Raw genomic sequence first — 20,424 nt, 5'->3', positions numbered from 1 at the left:
TTATTACTGCATGCATACAGTTTCAGTGCCACTAAGTATGTTTATGGCAGGTGATCCATGACAGCAGAAAAGCACTGCCTGATCATGTAGCTTTCTGCCTTGATGCTGTCTACCGAACTGAACCAGTACCCAATTGTCCACACTATCATGAAGGCAAAAATCTAAACATAACATTCATTTAGAATTTTAGGATTACAGAGATAATTTATGGAAAGTGGTTTGAAATTCAAGAAAGTACCACATAAACACTAAGTCTTTGGAGAAATTAGGTGGTTTTCCTTTTCCAGAATTTAACAGATGCATTATAGGAAGGTTGGTACATCTGGTGGCAGGGAGCAGACTGTAGTGGCCAACTCAGTATATATACACATATGAAAAAAGGCTGACAACAATTTTTAGCGGCAACAGCTTTTGTATGCAACCTTGTATGAGTTGTGGCACTTGGACTGATTCCTCTTTACATTCTCTTTGAAGGCATCTTCTCCCACTGTTCGACCACCTCTTCCCAGCACTTGCAGCAGGAAAGAGACATAGAGGCAAAAATCCAGCAACTCTTTTATTTGGCTAAGGCCCATATATGGGCAGAGACAGAAAGGCACCAGGGTGGCATTGACACGCAGACATTCAGTGTGGAGCTGGGCTGGTCACACAGGCTCCAGCATGGCACTTAGGGACATACATCATGCGGGTCAATGCTTGGCTAAGAACACCCCCCCGTCTCAAGACAATCCCATGATTGCTTCCAGTGCACACAAACATGAAGTGGCTGCACAAAAACAGAGTAGCTCTCCAAAGACCATTCATTCCCAACTCTCCTTTCTCCACCATTCACTTTCAGTCTTCCTTGCTGTCCATCAACAACTAATTTTTCCTATCTGCATTTCCATTCGGCCTGCATCTCTAAGAAGGATCCTACCAGAAGACTTCCACAGCTTAGCTTGCATTTCAACTTAGGGATGGCCTACAGTCTTCAAATTAAGTTGTCCTACTAGGTTCACATATTTGCCTCTCATCCACCAAAATGCTTGGGAAGGGGGAGGGCACAGCAAGAGTACCCTAAACAGTTACACCCTTCTAAGCCCACTGAAGACAACAGATTGGACTGTATATCTGGTAACAACCCCCTCTTTGGACTTAGTAGGCAAAATGGGGATAGAAACCATTTTGGTTCGGGATGTGCAGAGCCATATGCATGCCACTGATTCTGTGACTGTATTATAGAATTCAGTACTGAGCATCGAAGTCAGTATTTTGAGAATCTCCACTGGTTATTTTAAAAGCAAAATTCTACCTATTCAGACTGCAAGAAGAGGCTTACAAGCTAGTAGGTAATGCCTGATCAAATCTGAGAAGCCAGAGAAAGAGGGACTGATGGGCTGCACCAGACTTCTGGTGGTTAGACTTCAGTTTTCTACCAAGCTCTTTTCCTTTTCCCATGACTACAAAAGCAGCACTTAGGCAAAATAAGCAGATTCATGCACACTTGTTAATTTGTGTAATCAATGCCATTTACTGAGTATAGCATTTCTTGGTGCAGAATCTTCATTTCTTTCAAGTGCAGAATACACACAGCCCTGCCTATGTGGCACTGCAGTGCATGGATGCCATGCAACAGCTTTGAAGGCAAAATGGATCCCTTCCTTCTAGGCCAAGTACCTTACATAAGGAAAGGCTGCTGTTAACCCAGGGAGCAACCCAAATACTCACAGTGAGAGGGCTCATGTCCGCAGGATAAAACAGAAGCAGAAGAAACCTACAACAACAGTGGAAAGAAGTCCCAGATACACTCTGGAGCCTGAAGCATGGACAACAAGAAGGGCAAGCAGCACAGCTCAGGTTTCCTTCCCTGTGCTTATCCACAAAGCTGGGGAAGGCACATTCAGGAGGTCTAGAATTCTACTCTACAGATCAATTTTCCATTTCTTTGTTTTTGACACAGATTGAGCATCATGGAATGGAGCGAGGGGGAGAAGAGAAGGAGAGGGAGAAGAGAAGGAGAGTGAGACCCAGAGGGTTTAGGGCTTCAGAAGGGAACAGATGCTGTGCTAAATGCAAGTTCCAATTCTGACCACTGAAGACCAATCCAGCTAAGTCACAACATCCCAGCTGCCCTGGTCTCAAAGTGAGGAAAGATGTAAACTAATCATATGCATTTCCATAATGTATATTAACAAGTCATTCTTCTCCTACCAGTTAAAGGGGAGCAAGGGAGAATGGGTATAGTAATCCTCACTGTTTCCATCATGGCTGTGGGGATTTAGCACTGACAGACCTTCTAGAGGATGCTCCCAGCAAAGAGAATGTCTCTGCCTTAGGAGTGGCAGATCCTTTGTCTGGAAGGGTGGTTCTGTAATTGAGGTTTGGCACCAATGCACACTATAAGGGCTGAGCTGTTTAAGAGAGTGCTCCAGGCAGGCTGTCCAACTGAGCAGAGCTGGGTTGGGATTGTCTACCTTCAAGAGATGGCATTTGTCTCTGTAATTTCTATGCTCTGCATTGCTGCCAACCCTGGGACTTAGGCTACAGTTTCATGGGAGAGTCCCAGGGTAGAACTACTTAAGAGTTTGCCCCATCATGCTGTGAGACCATGTGCCAATTTGGAGGCACTCTGTGCACGTTGAACCACTGCCTGGCACTTCTCCCGTCGCAAGAGTTTGTTGTTCTCAAAAAAGCCTTCATTGCGGGGAATTCCATGGGAGCCATCAGGGAAAGTCAGAAGTCCTGTGGGAGAAAACAAAACAGCATTTTCTGACAGCTATAGGGCTCAGGCACCTAGTATAGTGGAGGAAACAGTCTCACAGAGCAATTAAAGAGCAACAATAGCTGAAAATGTAAAGTTGTGATGGCAGGGCCCTGATGGAAACACAGGACTAGAATAGTAGGAACCTGTGAGCTGGACGCAGGTCCTGAGACAATGATGAGTACACAGCACTTTGGAGGACAAGTCCTCACTTGTTGCCATCACATCTTGTGATAATGCCTCTGAATCAGTTTCAGTCTTAGAAGACTGGCATTGTGCTTGGATGCTCCCACAAGTGAGAAACTCTCAGCACTCACCAAAGCCATCAACACGTCCACTCTTGAATTCTCCTTCAAAGATCATGTTGTCATAGCGGGTGAAGACTCCGACACCATTGAACTTTCCCTGGACAAACTCTCCCTCGTACCTGCATCAATGGTAGGCTGTGTCAGGCTGGAGCATTACTAGCACCTACACTCACCTATGATCAACAGCTAGATGTAAAACTTTTGAAAATATCAGGATGAGCACATTTTTCTGGACAGGAAAGGAAGGATCAAGAGAGTCATCACTGGTCATTTGTCATGGCTTTACAGTAATCCAGGTAGCTACAGAGGACTTGTGGTAAGGGATGGTGCAGTAACCAACACAAAGAAGCACTTGCTTATGGTTATGGTTCTGAGGGATAGATCACACAGCCATGCACACACACAAAACGGTATTCATGCTAGGCACAGCAATGCAGATTAAGTCTCCAAACTCAATTGTATAGCCAAGGCAGCCAGAGTACAGGAATCCACTTATTCTCATCTTCCTGAGGCTGCTTAGCCCATGCTCATGCATGCTCACTCCTTGCACTGGTCCCAAGCAGTGCAGGGCACCCGCAATCCTATACCCACCTGGAGCCATCTGCAAAAGTGAGCACCCCACAGCCATTGAAGAGACCATTCTCAAAGTGTCCCAGGTAAACGCTGCCATCAGCAAATGTCAACTGCCCAACACCATGCCGACGCCCTAGTTAGAAAGAACAAGCAGTATTGCTTGTATATAAGTTGTCAAAACTGCAGTGACCTACCGGCCTCACACCAGCAGGATCTATGTTGGCATCATTAATTTCAAGGAGGTTGCAAACAGTTCCTCAAGAGGAGGGAGGTGGTAGAGTCCATGCCAGCTGATCTAGTTTGCAGAACAAGACTGTAATAGAGGTCTGCTGCTTCTTGTTCCTCCCACTAACCTTTGCCTGGCAAAGCATGCTGGTTCTCATTATACACAGAGACCCAAAATTAAAGCCCAGCACTTTTTCTTGTGGACCGCTGGGACAGGAATAGATTGCTAATTGATTACATCACATACAACCAGCAAAGAATCTCAAATGTAACACACAGCATTCCCTGCAAAGAGCAGGTTTTGTTTTCCAGTACAACAGTTGTTAGTGGGATAAAGGACTCAGGAAGGATCAATTTCCTGATGGGAGCACCTGCAGGACCAATCCAGCTTGTGAATCAGTTGTCAGAAAGGCAATTATGGTGCTCAGCCAGCTTCTAATCTCTCTCTGACTGGGAATACCTTCTTTAAAGAAAAACTGCTGCAGGAATGGAGGCAGCAAACCTTCCTCTTACCATCACATTTACTCCATGGCAAAGCTGTTGTGTTGCCTGGCTGCTAAACTTTGTGGAGGCATATTTCTTCACAAGAGGCAGGACAGGGCTGTTGCACAGGGGAGAAGCAGAACACACTGCAGTGGCATATACATTGAGCCTAATACACACATGTCCGGCTTGACAGACAGTCCAGTGGCACCTTAGAGACCAACAAGATTTTCAGAGTATAAGCTTTCAAGAGTCAAAGCTCTCTTCTTCAGATACAGGAAGCAGTGGAGATCCCTCAGTCTTTAAATCCCAGTCAGGAGGTGGGAGGGGTGAAGCAAAGAAGGGAGTCAGGATGTAAAGGTACAATGCAGCTTGATTAGAGCAGGAATGACAAAGACCTTGCAGCAGGAATCCAGCACTTCATTAAAACTGTGTAAGCACTTTACTTGCTGAATTGGCATTAAACCGGTATCTTGGAACAGACATTACTGTTGGTTAGCTAAAACGATCTTTTCATTCCATAAAGCTACTTAGAGATTATGTGCATTCTGGCGAAAGCAGATCTGGTCTTCCCTAAGGCAGTTGGGGGGTGGGGGGTGTCAACTTGCCCAACTCTACTCACCTTCCTTCCACTCCCCACGATATTCCTCTCCACTGGAATAGGTGAAGGAACCTTTGGTAAGGGTCATGGTGCTAGCTTTCGGGAAGGCAGGACAGCAACTGCAAGGAAGGAAGCAAGGGTAAGAGGGCAACATAAGACAGGTTTGAAGAAAAGTAGAGTTTCAGAGACTGGGACAGCATTTTAGAGAGCAGCAGCAAAGGTACAGGTGGTGGGGAAGAGAGCAGTGTTGGCTAGATTTGATTCCATGCAGCACAACTGTCTTGCACAACAGACTGTAGTGACTCAAGTACCTCCTCATATCTGGAGATCTAATGCACAATTAGAAGAACTATGAAATCATGCTGTTTTCAACTGAGGGCAACACCCATGCATGTGTAACATTAGTGGACATATCACTAACAAGATTCTTTAAACTGCAGTAATCTGACTACTAATAGCTAAGAATACAAAATCAGCCTGACAATATAGGATGATACAGATTATAGAGCAGAGACTGGGCTAAACTCCAAGTTACGAAATTGCACCAGAATAGCCACAAAAATATCAAAACAGATTTGGATTACCAAATCTGTAGAAGAATATGTTTCATCTTAATCCTATTATTGGCTGTGTCAGAGATGCTGAAAACTCTAATGGCTGGTCAGGAAGCCTATAATAGGAGCACATATTAGATGGAGCCTTGGATTGATCCAACAGGGTGGTTCTTATGCCCTTCTAACACAGAATAGCACAGGGGAATAAAATCAGGGAACTGAGACTATACATATCTGTGTAATAATGAATAACATCTCAGCTCTCAGACTATTTCACTTCAAAGGTCTTCTGAAGGAACAGCAGTATCCACTTATGACAAAATCAACGGCCACCCAAAATGAGCTCTGAGCTGTTTCCATTGCCATATTACAAAGCAGCAGCCCAAGATTAATGGGCAGCCCCCTGTCATCCCCAATCTGATGAAGAAATACCTGAAAGTACTGGAGCAAAGCCCTCCAACATAGGCTGTACAATGTTTTCTCTCACATGGGATCTGCCTTCAGAAGGTATTGGGCTGCAGCCAGAGCAATTCACCTCTGTGCTTCTCAAGGTTGACTGGGAGTTTCAGTATTTTGTGGACTTCTGTCCTATTTCTCCATGCCAATGATACACAGAGGAGTGTATTGCCTCCAGCAAATGAGTATATCCATTCCTACCACGGGAAATTCAAGACTTACAGCTCAGGTTGCATTTGCTTGTTGTTTTTTATCTCATCCGACTAGTGTCTGCAGCTTGAGCACCAAGGGCTCTACCCTCAATGAAATATTAATGTATACAGCCCATCCAGATTAGCTGGTGATACATCTCGGTGCATCTCATCACAGGGGCTTATTTAAGCCGATCACAGCGCTGAAGTCTGCTCTCCCCTCCTGCTACCGAAGAATTCAAAAGGCTGCAAAATGGCCAGGGCCATTTGTACTACACATATTTCTATATGCCAGTATAGATTGTTATATAGTACAGACACAGACAGCAGCTCCTTACAACAATCAGTAGAGCGCAGATGTTTGCCCCCCGATTTTGCATTAAATTTACTCGATGCTTTAATTAAAGAGGCCAGGAATTCCAATGGCTTGCTAAGGATGATGATGGCAGTCAGAAGGAAATGTATGTATTGAATCTTTACCCCCCACCTATCCTGGAGGACAGGTAACAACAAGTTTGTCAATGGGCTGACAGCTCATGAAATAAACATGATAGGGTGGGGTAAAGCAGTGGTTTCAAAGGCTATGGGATGGGTGCCAACTCCAAGGCAATGCATACACGATCTTCCATCTCCTCTTTCAGCATAGTTCCTGTCTACTTAATAGGAAGATGTGCAGTAGAAGCAGAATTTTCCTTAGTGGGGGCTCTCAGCATAATAAACACACCAAAATGCTTATGTAGCATCTGAGTGCTGCTTTTATTTAGGTGAAGAACTTGAAACTGTCAGTCATGAGCCAAGCATGAATACTGAGGACATGTGAAAAGGGTTGTTGGTAAAGGTTTCCTAACTTTCAAACTTGCTGGAGAGGTTTGCCAAATTCTGAGAACAGTTGTAATTTGCAAGTGGTTGAATAACATATCTGAGAAGTACTTCATGACCAGGAAAAACAGACAGTATTTTAGCCACTGATTTAAAAATCAGGGGCAGGGGGAGAGAATTGAAACTTTATGCACAAAACAATGAATATGGAACAAAGAATCTAAACTTGGAGGTTGTGCTTCTGATTGTCATGGCTTGCAGGTGCCAAAAGATGTAACGTTTTTAATTTTTAAAAGAACATGTATGCTAGTCACCAGGACAAAATATCATAGCAATAATTCCATGAGTTAATTATGCATTAGGTATTTTCCTTTCTTGATCAACTCAAAGAGCTGCCTATCAATTACCATAGATAAAGTGAGTAAATTCTTGTTCTCACAGAACAAAAAAAGAGGGGGAAATTATCTATACCAGAGGCAAGTATTTTAAAATTTCAGTTTGTATGTGTAATTATGGGAAGAAATTTCAGAATGGGGAAAATAATTCAGCAAAGTTCTGATAGGCCAAATTTATGACTGATTAATTCTATACCAGCATAGCCATGACATAGCTAAGGTTGCCAAATGGAGAAAAACTCTTTTGTATTATAGAAGCTTAGTGGGATGTTATTTACCAAATATTATTAACTTTCATGTCATGTAAAATTTCAGCTTCCCACCTCCACACATTAAGCCTCCATTAAAAGTTTAATTGGGCAGAAATATGACATACAAATCCTGTAAATAAATAAAGGAACAGGACATTTTTCTTCAGGCCTGTTGGCAACTCTAAACATAACAAAGTTTCATTATTATACACTTCCAGGAGCAAAGTGTTAAAGAAATGCTTGTGCTATTTTTCTTGGGTTCAAATTAGTACAAAAATATAGAGCTGATCAATCACATTAGAAGTAGAAAGCAAAACAGTACCAGGAGAAATAAAAAATGATACAGTAACATTAACAGCCACTGTCATAGTGCTACTGCTAACTCTGTTACCTTTCTGCTGTGCATTATCAATACTCTCCTCCTTGATGATGGAGATGACATCATGAAACCATCCAACACACAATGCATCAGTATGCTCCCAATACTTTCCCCTGCAATGCCACTTGTGACCTCCTGCTTGGAAGGACATCAACTAAGACTTCAAGCCACAAGCACTGGGGCTCCCTTGACATAAGAAGTAATACCCTGACAGCCAAAACACAGCCAGGAGCAGCTTACAACAAAATTTGGCTAGGAAAATTATAAGACTGAACAGGGGAGGAAGGACTGCCATTCCAGTTACAGCAACCAGCCCACTACTTAATCCAGAAGATAAAAAACCTGAGCACAAAACCTATAAGCCACACAGACCTACCAGGAAAAGGGAATGAGTCCCACTACACTACTAAGGATTCCAAAAGGCCAGTGTTTAGATCATTGCACTAAATAGTTGTGTTTTTCTATCTATGTGAGAGGAGCATACATCTTGAAAGAAAGAGGGAAGGGAACATAGGGCAAAGAAGACTACACCCTCTATGACAACATAGTATAGAAGACTATGTTATGAGCTGCCTGATAGTTTAAGGGAAAAAAGTAAGGTGACAGAAAACTAGGGTTGCCAGCAGGCATGGAGAAAAATGTCCTTTCCCTTTAATAGAGGCTTAATATTTGGAAAGGGGCAGCTGAAGCTTTACATGGCAGAGTTAAATAACCAAACTAAGGCTCTATTAAAGGGAAAGGCCTTTTTTCTCCCAACAGTAGGCAATCCTATAGAAAACAGGAAATGTGGATCCATCCCCTGGAAGATACAAATGTAGCTTCTACAAGGCAGTGTTTAATTTTTGGAGTCATGTTCCAGAGAGCAACACCTTGAAAACCCAGTAATGAAGCACACAGGAGCAGGCAGAAGAGAAACAAATATGAGGAGCCATTGTAGTTTCCAAGGGGCCTAGTCAATTACATATACTTTCCATTCCACCCCTCCCTCCAAGCCCATACACTCCAGCCACATAGCTTAGTCTTAAAGGACCCCTGTATAAAGTCATCCTATAGTGGAATAGCACAGAATCTGAACTGGCTGTGAATACCCAGGAAAGATACAATCATATACTTGATAAAGAGCAATGAGATAGCCGAAATGGCAAGGATTAATATTCTTATTCTGAGGTCTCTCCGATATACTTATATTTCCAAGCCTCCTTCGCCCCATCTATCTCTCCTATTTATCTTCCTGATTAGCACAGTCTACTTATTGTCCCACTCATTCCCCATCTCCTATCATACTTCAGAACAGAGGCACTACTTACTGAGTCACAGCATTTATACAACAGTATCAGTTGTGCGTGGATTCTTAAAGCAAATCACCTGCAAGGATTCCCTGAGAAGGTATTTTGTTTATCTGCTTTCCTTTGTCATTAGCCTTATCTGATTGATACTTGTACAAAGTGTTCCCTTTCCCCAAGATTCTCATGTGTATTTATGGTTCTTAAGCTGCAGGAACAGCACTTGGCCATACAGCTTCATCTATGTTCCCTATTCCTGCTGTAGCATAGTGGTTGGGTTGCAAATTAACACTCTGCTGGTTTGAATCCTACTACTGCCATGAGCTCAGCAGATGGCCGTGGGTAAGCCACTCCTCTCAGCCCCAGCTAACACTGATTTTGTTCAGCACTCTGAGTGGCACACTAATTGGTTTAGAAGAGTGGTATAGAAACACGGTTATTCTCTGGTGGTCCAGAGGGAGTGGGCCAGTCCTTACTAATGGGAAGGGACTCCTCTCCAGCACAGGGTCAGTCAGTCTGATTGATCCCGGATGGGGAGGAGCTTCCTTGGCTCACCAGTTTTTCCTGGCCCTGCCTAGGCGCAGGACATGGACTTTTAGTGTTGTGTAGAGCATGGGATCCCGGCACATTTTTAAAAAAAGACACAGAGAGAAAGGAGATGCTCAAGGCTTGCTGGGGAAGGGCTTCCAGCACCCCGCCACTCCTTTTTGTCTCTCACATCAGAGTGAATTGCCAGCGAGCGGCGAGGCCAACGGCACAAGGCAAGCCTAGCTTCCAAGGCCCTCACACAGACTCCCACGTGCGATTCCAGCCTTCAGGCTAGGAATCCCCCTCCCATCGGCTTATCCTCTAGGGGGCCACGGTAGAGTCAGAAAACACGGGGAGGAGTAACGTTGGGCTGGGAAGCCGTCTGCTACAGCTCCTGCATGGCTGCTGGGACGCCTCTCTTCACACCAGGGCACACTGGCAAGTAGGGCCATAAGAAGCCTTCCAAGGTCAGCTTTTTGTTCTTGTTGGCCCACCTTTGGCTAGTTTTGCTTGAGTTGTAGCCCCTTCCTCCCTTTCCCACTTTTTTCAAAATTGCTCTCCATTGACTGAACGCTGTCCTTTTTGGTGGGAAAAAGTGCTAATGGCTGCTAAAGCAGGCTTGACTCCCATTGCGGGGGTAGAGGCACCCTTTGTGACCTGGAGCTTCTTAGCTCTCCGAACTCACTCTTCTCACATTAGTCCCCAGAGGATGAGGAGGAAAATAATCCCATTCAAAGGGACTAACCTCTTCGGTGAGGCATAGAAGAAATATCTAGTGGAAGAAAGAGAGAAAGAAGGTGCTACCTTCAAAAAAAAAAAGAGAGAGAGAGAGACCTACAGCATAAAAGGAGGTTCCAGTCCTTTTGTGACTCCAAGAGGGCTTCAAGATACAGGACCTCCAGATCCCCTAAAGGACAATGGCACCCTAGATCCAGATTGGACAATAGATCCGCATCCTTCTCCAAATTCGGACAGTACAACAAATCACAGAAGAAAGACGTCTGCATGACTGCAACGCCCCAAGAGTGATCACCGAGATAGGGGGCAGGCTACTGTCCGGGGTCTGGGTCCCAGCCCCCAGACTTGGTAGGAGGGAACAGCAGGTCAGCCGGGCTGATGGGCAAACAGAGGGGGCAGCCAGCAGACAGCAGGTCAACTGGTCAGCCAGCTGACAGCAGGTCAACTGGTCAGCCAGCTGACAGCAGGTCAACTGGTCAGCCAGCTGACAGCAGGTCAACCGGTCTGACTGGCAGGCAGAGGGGGCAGCTGGGGGACAGCAGGTCAACCCCTCCCACAGGCAAATGGAGCCAGAACCTGCCGGTGCCAGGGTCAAGGGGCAAAAGCCCAGGGCCTCAGGAGGCAGGGGGAGACAGAGAGAGGCCAGCGAGTCCCACTCCCCTAGGGAGGGAAAGGGGGCTAGGCAAGGCGGAAGGGGGCAAGGGCAGAGGGATTGGAAGCTCAGCAGTCACCCACCCAAAGACCTTACCTGAGGAGGAGAAGCAGCAGCAGCCCCAACAACCCAAAGCCACGCCCCAGCTAGAAAATAGTAGCCTGGCCCAGGAGTTGCCAAAAGCCAAGCCACTCCAGGTGGGGCTATTGGAGGCACTCTGCAGGAAGCCCTGGGCAACCAGCCAAGGAGCCACAGCTGGACCCACCTTCAGCCATCAGCTCAGCCAGGGAGGCCGGGCTGCTAGCCAGGGGACTGCAGCTGGACATGCCTTCAGCAATCAGCCAAGGCAGGGAGGCTGGGCAGCCAGAGAACAAGGCACAGCTGGTGCTGGTCAGTGGGGCCAGATCAGCTACCCCAGCTGCAACTGCTTGGTGCAGCCAAAGGCCAGGCTGGAAGAGGGGTGGGGCAGTAGGAGGAAGCCCTATAAAAGCTGGCTGGGAAGAGCCCTGTTGTGGTGGGTGTGAGTGAGGAGTGATGATGTGGAGTGAGAGCAGTAAGATGCAAGGATGGAGGCTTGGAGGAGAGTCCTGGAAGGAGAAGATGAAGGAGGGTGCAGAGGGTAAGCAGGCCAGGTTGAGCAGGCCAGCGAGTGGACTGAGAGGGAGTCTGGGTGAGGTATACTGCCCCTCCTTCCACAGAGCAGGGTCCTGCAGATTCCCTGGCCCCCCTGTGACGTCAGGAGCAGACTGCCCAGTGCCACGCCCAGCGGCAGCGACGGCAAGCCCTGACAGCTACAGTTCATGGACATAGGGCATCAAACGATTTCAGACAGACAGGTCCTGGACACAGTAACAAAAGGATATTCTTTGGAATTCAAATCAATGCCACCGAACCATGTCATTCTGTTACCAAGGAACCCATTCAATCAAAAACATAGGCTATTAGTACAAGCAATTCAACACCTATTCGAAATCAGGGTGATAGAACTGGTTACGCCAGGTCAGAGAAACCAAAAGGTTTACTCTACCTTCTTTATAGTCCCAAAGAAAAATGGAGATGTCAGAGCCACACTAGATCTTCAGTGGCTGAACTGATTCATCAAGACTCTCACGTTCCAGATGGAGACTCTTCAAACAATTGCAACGGCCATTCAAAAGGGAGACTTCTTAGCTTCCATCGATCTCTCAGAGGTTTATCTTCACATCCCCGTAAAGAATGCACATCGAAGATTCCTTTGCTTTGCTTATGACAGGAGGTACTTCCAGTATCATGCACTCCCTTTCGGCCTCAAATCCTCTCCCAGAGTGTTCACCAAGGTACTAGTAACTTTGACGGCCTTACCGAGATTGCAAGGGATATCATTTTTTCCTTACCTCAACGACATTTTAATCAAGGCACCTTCCATGCAGATGGGAATGGAAGCAGTTAAAAGGACATTGGAATGCCTGGAGAAACATGGCTTTGTAACCAACACAAAAAAGAGCTCCCTCACCCCACTGCAGAAAATTGTTCATCTGGGTGTTCTACTGGATACGGTAAAGGACATGATGTTCTTGTCTCTGGAGAGACAAAGGAAGCTGCAGTCTTTGATTTCACAGGTCCAGAAAAATCAGAATCAGGAAGTCATGTCTCTGGCACAAACTGGTAGGCATGATAGTATCCTTCCAGGATGTGCTACAATGGGCAAGATTCCATACACGACCACTTCAATGGTTCCTTCTTCCTTATCAGAGAGCCATAGCTCACAAGAAACACATCTTGGTTAAAGTACCAGGAAGCATCCTTCAGGAGTTGTAGTGGTGGATGGATCCAGACAGGTTCCAGTTAGGAGTCCCTCTCAGGGAGCTGAAGAGAGTGGTGTTAACAACGGATGTCAGTTGGTGGGGCTGGGGAGCTCACTCACAGAGCAGGACAGCCCAGGGTCCCTGGTCACAGAAAGAGAAATCCAAGAGTATGAATCTACTGGAACAGAGAGCTGTCAGGAACGGACTATTACAGTTCACGAGTCAACTGGCAGAAGCCCATGCGTTAGTAAGAACAGACAACATGACTACAAAGGCATATTTGAACAGACAAGGGGGGGACCAAATTCAGGACTCTACACAAAGGAGCCAGCCTCATAATTAGATGAGCAGAGAGAAACATCCAGTCTCTAAAAGCAGTTCACATGGTAGGACTGGACAACATCCTAGTGGATCGATTAAGCAGAGGAAGGATAGATCAAGGAGAATGGATGTTGAACAGGGAAGTCTTTCAAAGAGTATGCAAGGTGGAGGGGAATTATCAATTGACTATGGAAACTCACAGTGGCTCAAGGCTTGGGAAAGAACTGGTGAGCCAAGGAAGACCCTCCCTTTCTGGAATCAATCAGATTGACTGACCCTGCGCTGGAGAGGAGGAGTCACTTCCCATTAGTAAGGACTGCCCCGCTCCCAGACCATCGAGAAAGGAAGCTTCACAGTAAGTGATATTTAAATCTTCCATTATTTATTAACTACATTGTGACTGGATCCTGAATTAGTGGAATTCTATCCTTTGACTTGGTTGCAGTAGTGGATAGTAGTGGATAGGACCTGTGGCTTTTAGCTGACTAACAGGAATGGTTTTACTTGCTCTCTCTTTCTTATTAACATAATGCTACATAATCATTGGGATTAGGACCAACTCCTGAGTAAGCTTCAGATCTCAAACAAGTTGTCTTCCTCCCTTGTCATTCCACTGACTCCAATCAGATTGTACTAGCAGCATCCCACTAGCATAGGAGTTAGGCTTGCTGGCACAACTCCAATATCAGTTCCATCTCACAGTGCCATGGAATTTAGTGGAAATCATATCCTCACCCAGAAGGCATAAATCAGGAACTGGATCACACTACTATCACAGATATAATTCAACTTCAGAAAAGCAATGTAACTGTAGCTGCAGAAAAGTGTTGCCACCATGAACAAAGTTGTCTCTAAAAAGAACAGGTAATATACTTGTGGCTTTTTAGTTAAAAAAAATATTACTAAGGGGCTGTAAATTATAGAGCTATAGAATTATGCGCAATGTGAAGAAACGATATATACTTTTCTTTCTATCTCGTAAGACTAGAACTTAGAAGCACTTAATTTAATTGATGGGTAGTAAATTCAGGAGAGAAATAAAATTAATTTCATCATATATCACATACATTAATTTGTGGAATTCACTATGAGAAGGTGTAGTGATGACCACTAACATAAAGGGCTGTAGTGAAATTAGACAAATTCATCAAGGATATCAATGGATATTAATCATGACAGCTACACGGACCTTTCAGAATCAGTAGCAGTGAACCTCTGAACATCAATTTCTTGTAGGCTTTCCTGAAGCATCCAGCTGAGTACTATGGGAAACAAGCTGTTGGACTAGATGGACCTTTATTCTAATCCAACTGAGCAATTCTTGAGTTCCTATTTTGAGGGCAATCAATTACTTTCTGTACTTCAAAATAACTATAGTAATTTAATCAAAAGAAATACAGGAGTCACACTTTCTGAAGCAACTGACATTTCATAAGCATTACATAGGCCAGTTTAATCATTTATAACAATATCTACTCAATTTGTAAAACCAAATGCATTTGTTCACCAGAGACACAAATGCACCTGAGGAACAATATAATGAAGCCTGAAATACAAGAGTTGATGCTGTTCCACATGTGCCATTCTAAATGGTGTCTCTGGTTCATATTTAATCTTTCCCTGGTTTGTTAGTGATTCATTATGAAGAGCACACATTTTCAGGGTCAACAGTGAGAGACATTGCATGTATATATGACAAAAACGGGACTGTTCATCTATGATATTGGCAAAACAGGAAACAGAAGGGAAAACTTAACAGTGGTCATGCTCTGAACCCACATTTTCAGGCTAGACTCATAGCCATATAAGTATGAGTAACCACCCTTGATCCATGAAGGAAAACTGTAAGATACAAAGTTAACAAAAATTCATCTACAGAAGAATATTCAATTGGGGTAGCTGTGTAAATCTGTTCTAGCAAAAACAAACAGGTTGTGGTGTTTTAAAGATTTAACATGTGCTTTGTGAATTAGGATTCACTTTAGACTTCAGTGGACTCTAGTTTACAAACGCTCATGTGATAAATGTTTTAGTCTTTAAGATGCCATAAAAGTTTTTTAAAACTTGGAGAAGTAGTTGTTGGACATATAAAACATGATGATTATTTTCTATACAAAGAATAGGAAACAAAGATCTTCTGGTTTATGATCAACTCAGGATAAAAAACTGCACAGGAAGAAACTGGTTAAGAGATTAACAGTGAATTCCTTGGTTTCAATACCTACAGATTCAGCACCTAATAGCTGCCCCTGAGATACAAAATTCCCTAAAACGTCAAATAACTGACTTTGAAGAAATATTGAAATCTGGTGGCAGTGGAGGTAAGGGCCTTCTATTGAAGATTTACAAAATTATTTTGAAAGCCCTAAAAACTCCGCCCTATTCATACCAACCAGGCTGGGAAACGTACTGTAATATAAAATTCTCTGAGGCACAATGGTCAAGCATTTGGAATTCCTTGATCTTTAAAACCAATCTAGTTCATGTAAGATCACAATCTCAAAAAATCTTGACACGATGGTATATTACTCCTCAACTATGCTAATAGAGTAAGTTTGCCCAAACGTTGGGAAAAAAGTGGAGAGGTGGGATCTTTTATTCACTGTTGGTGGACATGTCCTTCGATAAGCAAATTTTGGTCTGATGTATTAACTGATATTAAACAAATTGTGGGTTTTCTTGTTCCTTTTAAACCTAAAATAATCTTACCTAACCTATGGTCAAGTTCTAATATACCTACTGTTACTACGAGAAGAGTGGCTATGCTTCTAGCTGCAGCTAAAATAGCTGTTGCTTCAGTGTGGAAAGACCCCAGGCCCCCTTCGCTTCACCTATGGTACAGCAAAGTATAGGATCAATATTAGACGGAGAAGGTAACATACCAAATTCATTGTTCTGAATCCCCAACTATACAATAAGACTTCTGGGAAGACTGGCTACCAGTTCTAGATAATCTGATAGCTAAGGACATTGGCCCCAACAAAAAATACTCATTAGACCCTTTTCTATTGTAATTTCAAGGATGTGAAATCTTCTGCTTTCCAAACTTTTATGATATATTGTGGTTATACCTATACGCAAAATGAGTCTCTATGTGTTTGTCTCAACTCACCCATACTGTTAAAACTTGTTAGATTCTGTTTATAGCTTTGTTAAAACAAATATTTATTAATTTTTTTAAAAAAAAACACCAGTGAATTCCTAAACAGTTACATCATTCTTAACCCGCTGACTTCAATGGGTTTAGAAGGATGCAGCTCTACTTGAGATGGTATTGCAGATTTGTCTATTCATCTACAGACTATACAATAACTGCTGCTCTCCTGGAAACAATTACAACAGACTAGTGGAGCAGAGCAAGTGCAAACAAGTCCAAACAACAGCAAACCATGCTTCTAGCAGGTCCTCAAGCTTCCAGGCAACTCCCACTTCCCCACTCTGCTCGCCATAGTTAACAGGGATACTAATCCGGTGTGGGTCAGACAAGGGCAGCTTCCAGTGCAGAGTGCAACCCCCCCCCTTTGCTCACCTGCTCATAGGGAAAGGCTGGTGCTACTTGTCAGTTCCTCGTGCCATCTCCACTCCTTTCACGCCCTGTCAACTGCAACTACGCACATTCCACCCTGAGTTGCCACCAACCTCAAGCTCTCCTCTCCACCTCGAGTTTTCCTTCTGGCCAAGCTGGGCGAACAGAATCCAGGTCCACGCAGGTCCACCACGCCCATCAAGCTAGGCTCTCGCCGCTACTACTGCTCGCGAGGGCACCCACAACTACCGGGCTTCTCCACATAGCTCCCCTCAATACTACATCCTTCCGAACGCCCTCGTAAACCCCCACCCACCTCAGGCGCCTTCAACACGACACCAACGCCAGGCATCACCAGCACGCCTCCTTTCATTCCTCCTTCGTAATGGCCGTGCCCAGCCCTCACCTGGCTTCCAAGCGCCTCCTCAGCAGCTATCAGCAGCCCCAGACCCCTCCGCTCTGCCCCCATCGGCCCCCCGCCTCTCTCCTTCCCTTCGCTCCGTCAGCGATGCCAGGCGTCTCCCACCACACCCGCCACCGCGGGCAACAGCCCACCAGGATCTATCCCTTCTCTCTGTTGGCTGTTACCAGGGCAACCAGCAGTAACGCGGCTATTCATTGCCCAACCTTCCTGCTCCCCTCCCCCGCCCTTTCCTCGGCAGCCATCTCAGTGAGGGGCAAGAAGGCTTTTTACAATTGTGCGGCCATGTTTAGGAGGGGCAAGGTCCCTTTTTCGGTTCCCACCTGCGCCGCGGAGCTGCCATAGTGAGACCCGCCTCTCCCGCCGACCTCTTGTTGCAACCCTCAGCATACATAATTCAAGGCAAGAGAGGAAAATGCTGAAAGAAGCAGCGGAGCGGAGAGCTCATCCTCTGAAAAGAAATCTCTGCTATCAGGGAAGCCTTTATAAACCAAACCGTTATTTGAGTATCGTATTAAAGAATGACGTTAATAATCTAAAAAGTTATTTTTGTTCTCATTTTGACCAGTGCATAAATTTCTTATCTTTGGATTTTCTTAGAAAAGAACAAAACGCAAAATGTCAATGAGGTTGTGTGTTTGTTTATAGTCCACCTTTCTCACTGAGACAAAAGACGGATTACACAGTGCAAGTGAATACAATCAACAGTTAGGACATTCACTGAGTAAAATACGATATGATTCACAGTTAGAACATTCAATAAAGAGACACAAGAGAATATTTTAGCCGAAAATTTGAAAACAAGCATAAAGCCAAAACACAGAGATGAAGACCTTCTGAAACAAAATTAACTTATCAACAAGTTGGCATAGCACAAGTTCCTGGAGCAGCTTAAGAAACTAACTTTGGCCACGCCCCTGGATCCACCCCTGCCGATGCCAGCACGGGGTCTTAGGCTGGAGTCTTGCTGGCAGCTGCTTACAGCATTAGATCCGTTACCACTGGAAAGCCAGAGATATCTTATTACAGAGGCTAGGCAAGCATCACCGTGGCAGATAAAAGACTGATTATCTTCTACTTTCCATTGACTTAGAATTAGAACTAACAGAAGCCACACTATTAAACTGCAGGAAACCTGAATCTGTCTGTACATTATGGGAAGAAAGCGATAATGATAAATTCAGCAAAAGAACACGGACTTCTGTACTGTTCATCTTCTATTCAATATTTAATGTGTCAGAGGGAGAGGCAAACCTTATATGGGGCATATGTGGGTGGCATACGCTTTTTTATATTGGCAGCATTTTCTGTTCAAGTCTTCATCTTGCAGCCATTGCAAATACTGCTCTTTCATGGATGTCAGTGTGTTATTTTAGCAGTTATTTATATGCAAACGAACAGATTTCATTTTGATATAGCTCTGCCTATATCCCTTTAATATCTTTGGTAGATTATGGCAGCCGTTGTCCCCGAATACTTTAGAAAATATAAAACATGTAAAAGGATATATTTCATTGGACTACTATCCTGAAAAGTTCTGCAAAACTCTTATTGCACATGAGTACAGTATCCTAGTTTGGTACAATAAAAGATGTCATTCTCAGCGCAATCCTGAGGCCCACCAATCCCATGAGCCAGCATATCTGTGGCTCCACTTGTTCCCTCCCTAAGGACTTTTGTGGGAGAGCTATGCTGGTGGCTAAGCCTGGCAAAGTACAGTGAGGCCACAGCATGGGGGGGGGGCTCATCCAATCATGGGCAAGTGGACTCACATGGAGAGTGTTGTTAACCAACACAGAGTTTATTGCACTGCTGAAAGAGAGGAGGATGGCTGGGCAACTCACCTGGGATGGCAACGGTGCTGGTGTATGCCTCAATCGGAGCTATTAGAGTCAGTTGATATATGGGCTGACTGGGGCACCATCCAAAGGGCTGGGCAAGAGAGCCAGTCATGAGAGGTTGCTGAGGAATGAGATAGCCATGCTCCTGAGCATCCAGATGAAACATGTGCAGGGAAGGCGATGGCCACAGCCCTGCTCCAGCCACAGCCAGGGCTGCTGCACCAATGGGGGTATGTTTCCACGTCCCAGGAGGTGGCAGCAGTGGCTCTGCCACTGCAGGTGCTGCTGGCAGCTAGGTGATGAACGGCTCTCCCACAAGGAAGTGCTCCTCAACTGCATCTGGCTTTTCTGCTGCTGCTGTGACTGCATGAAGCTCTGATCCTGTGAGGAAGACAAACGAGGGGTTGTGCGCCCACCAGCACGGGGAAGTTACGAGAGCAAGCACCCAGTCACACCAACCCATGGCTGCACTCTCCTCTGCCCAAGGTGGTGAGCCTGGCTGGGGCAATCTGAATAGGGCCACAACATGGGCCACTGGAAGCCCCCCTTCCAAAACAGCTGTATCGAATATGGCTCCCTGAGCGACTTCCTCTTTGGCAGGCATGGACTATACTGGCTCATGTCAGGGGCTGCGGCACCCCCACCAGTGAGCCTCAACCACAGAGGCCAGCTGGGGGGGGGCGCCAATGAGGGGAAAGGGGAGGCCAGTGTAAACAAGCAAGCCAGGGCAGTCCCCTGCTCTTTCTTATCAGTGCACCCTCACCTCTCCCTGAGCCAGGAGGACTCAAAAGATGGGTAACCTGTAAGGGAACTTGGGTGATAGTTGTTAGTCAGACATTCTGGACTTAGCTCTCCTCCCAGGGGTGAGTATAGACACACCCCGATTTTCGCAAAGTTCCCTCTGTGCACTCTAGACCCGCCACAGTGTGCCCTCTCTCCTGTCTCATGCTCAAGTCCCCAGAGCATCTGTCCACTTGCTTGGGATCACAGGTGCCCTGGCCAGAGGTTATATAGAGTGGGTTGGGGGCTGATTGGGTGCTGTAGAGGGGGCCCGGCCACCACAGGGGTGTGAGTGGATTGGCTGCTGCAGCAGTCAACATCCTATGCTCCACCAGGCCTCTTGGGTGGGGCTGGGCACAGGGGACAAATTTTCCCTTACAATGAGTGCCTATGGGCTAAGCCCCTGGAACGGCTTAGGGAGTGGACTGACTCACCCCCCCACCCCCTGCAAAGCCCCCTAGCCTGCCAGCACAGGACATTACCCCCCCAGTTCTGCCTGCGCCCAGCTGCTGTGGCCAAGTGCTAGTGGGGGATCTGGAAGGAGCGGTATCAGGTTGCTGCTCCATCATAGGTGG

At 45.4% G+C, this 20,424-nt stretch overlaps 1 protein-coding gene across 3 annotated transcripts; it reads right to left on the bottom strand.

Annotated features, from left to right (window-relative positions):
• Positions 1–543: 543 nt before the first annotated feature.
• Positions 544–17,305, bottom strand: MORN4 (MORN repeat containing 4). 3 transcript variants are annotated; one of them, XM_054982225.1, is made up of 5 exons: positions 17,214–17,305; positions 4,952–5,049; positions 3,640–3,754; positions 3,058–3,167; positions 544–2,721 (listed from the first exon to the last, which is right to left on the bottom strand). In XM_054982225.1, the coding sequence occupies exons 2-5, from the start codon at positions 5,016–5,018 to the stop codon at positions 2,573–2,575; spliced, it is 441 nt and encodes a 146-aa protein (XP_054838200.1). In that variant the 5' UTR covers positions 5,019–5,049; positions 17,214–17,305; the 3' UTR covers positions 544–2,572. The 3 variants fall into 3 exon arrangements, with proteins under 3 accessions (XP_054838200.1, XP_054838198.1, XP_054838199.1); XM_054982223.1 differs by lacking the exon at positions 17,214–17,305 and adding an exon at positions 16,921–17,072; XM_054982224.1 differs by lacking the exon at positions 17,214–17,305 and adding an exon at positions 16,811–16,909.
• Positions 17,306–20,424: the final 3,119 nt, after the last annotated feature.

Source organism: Eublepharis macularius, chromosome 6 (genome assembly GCF_028583425.1).
Source record: "Eublepharis macularius isolate TG4126 chromosome 6, MPM_Emac_v1.0, whole genome shotgun sequence".
NCBI lineage: Eukaryota > Metazoa > Chordata > Lepidosauria > Squamata > Eublepharidae > Eublepharis > Eublepharis macularius.
The sequence above is the reverse complement of the archived record's forward strand: the minus strand, read 5'-3'. Positions and strand labels throughout refer to the sequence as shown.

What these genes read in the sequence shown, in the direction of transcription:
- MORN4 (XM_054982223.1), bottom strand. Translation starts at nt 17,006, where the DNA reads ATGGGCGTGGTGGACCTGCGTGGACCTGGATTCTGTTCGCCCAGCTTG. An exon ending in GGTGGAGAGGAGAGCTTGAG is followed by an intron (nt 5,050 to 16,920) that starts GTTGGTGGCAAC and finishes CCTTCCTTGCAG; the next exon opens with TTGCTGTCCTGCCTTCCCGA. An exon ending in ACTTTTGCAGATGGCTCCAG is followed by an intron (nt 3,168 to 3,639) that starts GTGGGTATAGGA and finishes CCATTGATGCAG; the next exon opens with GTACGAGGGAGAGTTTGTCC.